At 53.6% G+C, this 3,556-nt stretch overlaps 1 protein-coding gene across 1 annotated transcript in view; it reads left to right on the top strand.

Annotated features, from left to right (window-relative positions):
* Positions 1-3,217, top strand: part of FEM1B (fem-1 homolog b (C. elegans)) — a gene marked incomplete at its 5' end in the record, with an annotated part of 3,660 nt that extends 443 nt beyond the window's left edge. The window contains one exon of the mRNA XM_010140301.1: positions 1,582-3,217. Within this exon, the coding sequence (XP_010138603.1) occupies positions 1,582-3,217 (1,636 nt within the window). The remainder of the gene's footprint in view (positions 1-1,581) is intronic.
* Positions 3,218-3,556: the final 339 nt, after the last annotated feature.

Below are 3,556 nucleotides of genomic sequence, written 5' to 3'. Positions count from 1 at the left end.
GCCTTCAAGGGTCCCACTGAGGAGCATCCCCTCATCGCTGCTGGGAGCCAGCGTGTGGGATGTGGGGGGTGAGATGGGGTGGGAGGAAGAGGTGGGAGGCTGGGGCCCAGCAGGGGCAGCGGGGCTAGCACCCCGGTTTTGGGCGAAGCCTGGGTGTGCTGCCACGGCAGAAGGAAGGAGGAACGTTGTTCTTGAAACCTCCCACAGTTCTCATCAAGTTCCTGCCCTTAAAATGTCAGGCTGACTAATGGCAGAGGCAGGTCGGTCTCCTGAAGAGCTGCAGGTTTTGCAGGTAGCTGGCGCAGAGATACCGAGCGAGAGGGATCGTAGTGGGACCCTGCCGATATCTTTCATCCAGCTCCTGCTCGATAAGCTGGAGTTGTGCCTGCACAGCTCCTGCTGGCCCAGGGAGAGCCTGGCTCAGTCCTTCTGTGCTGAATGAAGGGGGAGGAACCCACCACCCTGTGTGGTTTGGTGGTTTTAATTCCTCACCAGCCTTTTTTTTTTTCCACAAGCAAAGCCTGGTTGAGATACCTTGGGTGAGTCTGCCCTGAGAGCAGTTGAAGGAAGGGCCTCAGCTGACAGAAGGCCGTAGGAGGGGCTGTCAGCCCCCCTGCACCGCCGCATTTTCTCATGCTGAGCCTTGATATGGTGGGGATCTGCTTGCCAGAGCCTCTGCCGGGTGCAGATGAAAGGAGGTGTTGTCTGAGGCACAATGGGTGCAGTGGGAGTGTGGAGAGGAGAGGGCAGGCGTGCGATCCCCGCGTTGCTGTCATTCCTCAGGAGATAAGGAGGCTCAGCAGCTCTGCTGGTCTGGGCTTTGGACCTGTAAATAGAGACCTGCGGAGCGCCAGTAAATTACCTTGTGCTCGTTAACAAAGCCCAGGCCCTGATTTTCCTCCGGCTTTGATAGAAAAGTATTTTAATGTGATTAAAAGAAGGAACTTCTTAGTGGGAGCGAAGGTGGAGACATCTTGGTGTGCCAGAGTTCTGAAACGGCCTCTGAAGTGTGGCCTAGAGGTGCTGGATTTCCAAAGAGCCACACGGCTGCTCTGGTCGAGCTGTGTGAGAGCCTTGTAAAGTGATAAAAATCCCTGTTAAAGCTAAAATTCAGCCAGTGTCGTTTAAGAAATGCGACTGTTTGGGCAATATGGAAAGAAGGTTTTTGTCCCTCCTCTGCCTTTGGTGGCGTTTTGTGTCAATATGTCAATTTAAAGCTTTTTCTCTTCCCTAACGTGTCATTTTCCGGCACAAAGAAGCGGGAATTCTTGTGACTGTTCTCCCTGGGGCTCTGTGGGCTGAGGGCTGGAGCTTGCAGCATCTTCAAAGCAGCCCGGGAATATGCAAAATGTGGCTAAATCCCCTGGCTGCTTCGAAATTCCAGCTTCCAGCACTTCAGGAGCTCTGTGAGCTCGATAAATCTCATCCTGTCACCTCGGTGAGTCCCTTCAAGTGCACAATTAGGATGGTTATGAAATATCTTTTAACGACCGGGTAGGTACGAGCCTGTGGCGCGCCGCTCGTCTGTCAATGAGGCTCTTGAAAATGCGTCGATTTAACTGCTTGTCTCTGTGTTTTCAGCTTCGTCATCGACGGAGCCACAGCCCTGTGGTGCGCGGCGGGAGCCGGCCACTTCGAAGTGGTCAAGTTGCTGGTGAGTCACGGCGCCAACGTGAACCACACCACGGTGACCAACTCGACGCCGCTGCGGGCCGCATGTTTCGATGGCAGGCTGGACATCGTGAAGTACCTGGTGGAGAACAACGCCAACATCAGCATCGCCAACAAGTACGACAACACCTGCCTTATGATCGCGGCGTACAAAGGCCACACGGACGTGGTGAGGTACCTCCTGGAGCAGCACGCCGACCCCAACGCCAAAGCCCACTGCGGCGCCACGGCCTTGCACTTCGCCGCCGAGGCCGGGCACTTGGAAATCGTGAGGGAGCTGGTCAAATGGAAGGCGGCGATGATGGTCAACGGCCATGGGATGACGCCACTGAAGGTGGCTGCCGAGAGCTGCAAGGCTGACGTTGTCGAGCTGCTGCTGGCTCACGCCGACTGCGACAGGAGGAGCCGGATTGAAGCTCTGGAGCTTCTGGGTGCCTCGTTTGCAAACGACAGAGAGAACTATGATATCATGAAGACTTATCACTATTTATATTTAGCGATGCTGGAGAGGTACCGAGACAGCGAGAATATCATCGAGAAGGAAGTTCTCCCACAAATTGAAGCATACGGGAACAGGACTGAATGCAGGACTCCTCAGGAATTAGAGTCGATTAGGCAGGACAGAGACGCCCTTCACATGGAAGGCCTCATCGTGCGGGAGAGAATTCTGGGCTCAGACAACATCGATGTGTCTCACCCCATTATTTACCGGGGGGCTGTTTATGCAGATAATATGGAGTTTGAACAGTGCATCAAGCTGTGGCTCCACGCGTTGCATCTAAGGCAGAAGGGCAACAGGAACACTCACAAGGACCTCCTGAGGTTTGCTCAGGTCTTTTCTCAGATGATACACTTAAACGAGCCTGTGAAGGCCAAGGACATCGAGAGCGTCCTGAGGTGCAGCGTCTTGGAAATAGAACAAGGCATGTCCCGGATCAAAACCACCCAGGACTCCGACATCCACACAGCCATGGACAACTACGAATGCAACATTTTCACCTTCCTCTACTTGGTCTGCATCTCTACCAAGACCCAGTGCAGCGAAGAGGATCAGTCGCGCATCAACAAGCAGATTTACAACCTGATTCACCTCGATCCCAGGACTCGGGATGGCTCCAGTTTGCTGCATCACGCTGTCAACTCCAGCACGCCGGTGGACGACTTCCACACCAACGACGTCTGCAGCTTCCCCAATGCGCTCGTCACGAAGCTCCTGCTCGACTGCGGCGCTGACGTGAACGCTGTGGACAACGAAGGGAACAGTCCGCTCCACATCATTGTCCAATACCACAGGCCCATCAGTGACTTCTTGACGTTGCATTCCATCATCATTAGCCTGGTGGAGGCTGGTGCTCATACGGACATGACGAACAAGCAGAAGAAAACCCCTCTGGATAAAAGTACAACGGGGGTGTCCGAAATCCTCCTTAAAACTCAAATGAAGCTGAGTCTCAAGTGCCTGGCTGCCCGAGCGGTGCGGATCTACAACATCAGCTACCAAAACCAGATCCCCCGGACTCTGGAAGAGTTTGTGAAGTTTCACTAGGCCACGGGAAATCTTTCGTGGCGGTGCTATCCCGGGACGACGTCGGTGCAGGCAGCGGAACGCATGTGTGTACACGGAGTTAGTTTGCTCTGTTCTTGTGGGTTCGGGTTCCTCTGGATTCAGTCTGCAGCCTCAGCTCTCTCTCTTGGGGTGGGGCGGAAAAAGCCTCGTTGTTTTCCTGTAGTCAAGTGGTGTTTGAGATTTCGGACGTTTCTTTTGAATAAAAGAATTGTTTCGTTATCTCTCGGTTTTATAACCAAAACGAGAAGAATCCCAATGTAACTTGTGCAGAATGTTTTGTTTCTGATGCACTTCTCTGCTTTGCAGCCGAACGCTTCA

Source organism: Buceros rhinoceros, unplaced genomic scaffold, assembly GCF_000710305.1.
Source record: "Buceros rhinoceros silvestris isolate BGI_N320 unplaced genomic scaffold, ASM71030v1 scaffold20747, whole genome shotgun sequence".
Classification (NCBI taxonomy): Eukaryota; Metazoa; Chordata; class Aves; order Bucerotiformes; family Bucerotidae; genus Buceros; species Buceros rhinoceros.
Note: the sequence above shows the minus strand (reverse complement) of the source record. Positions and strands in the feature narration are given on the sequence as shown.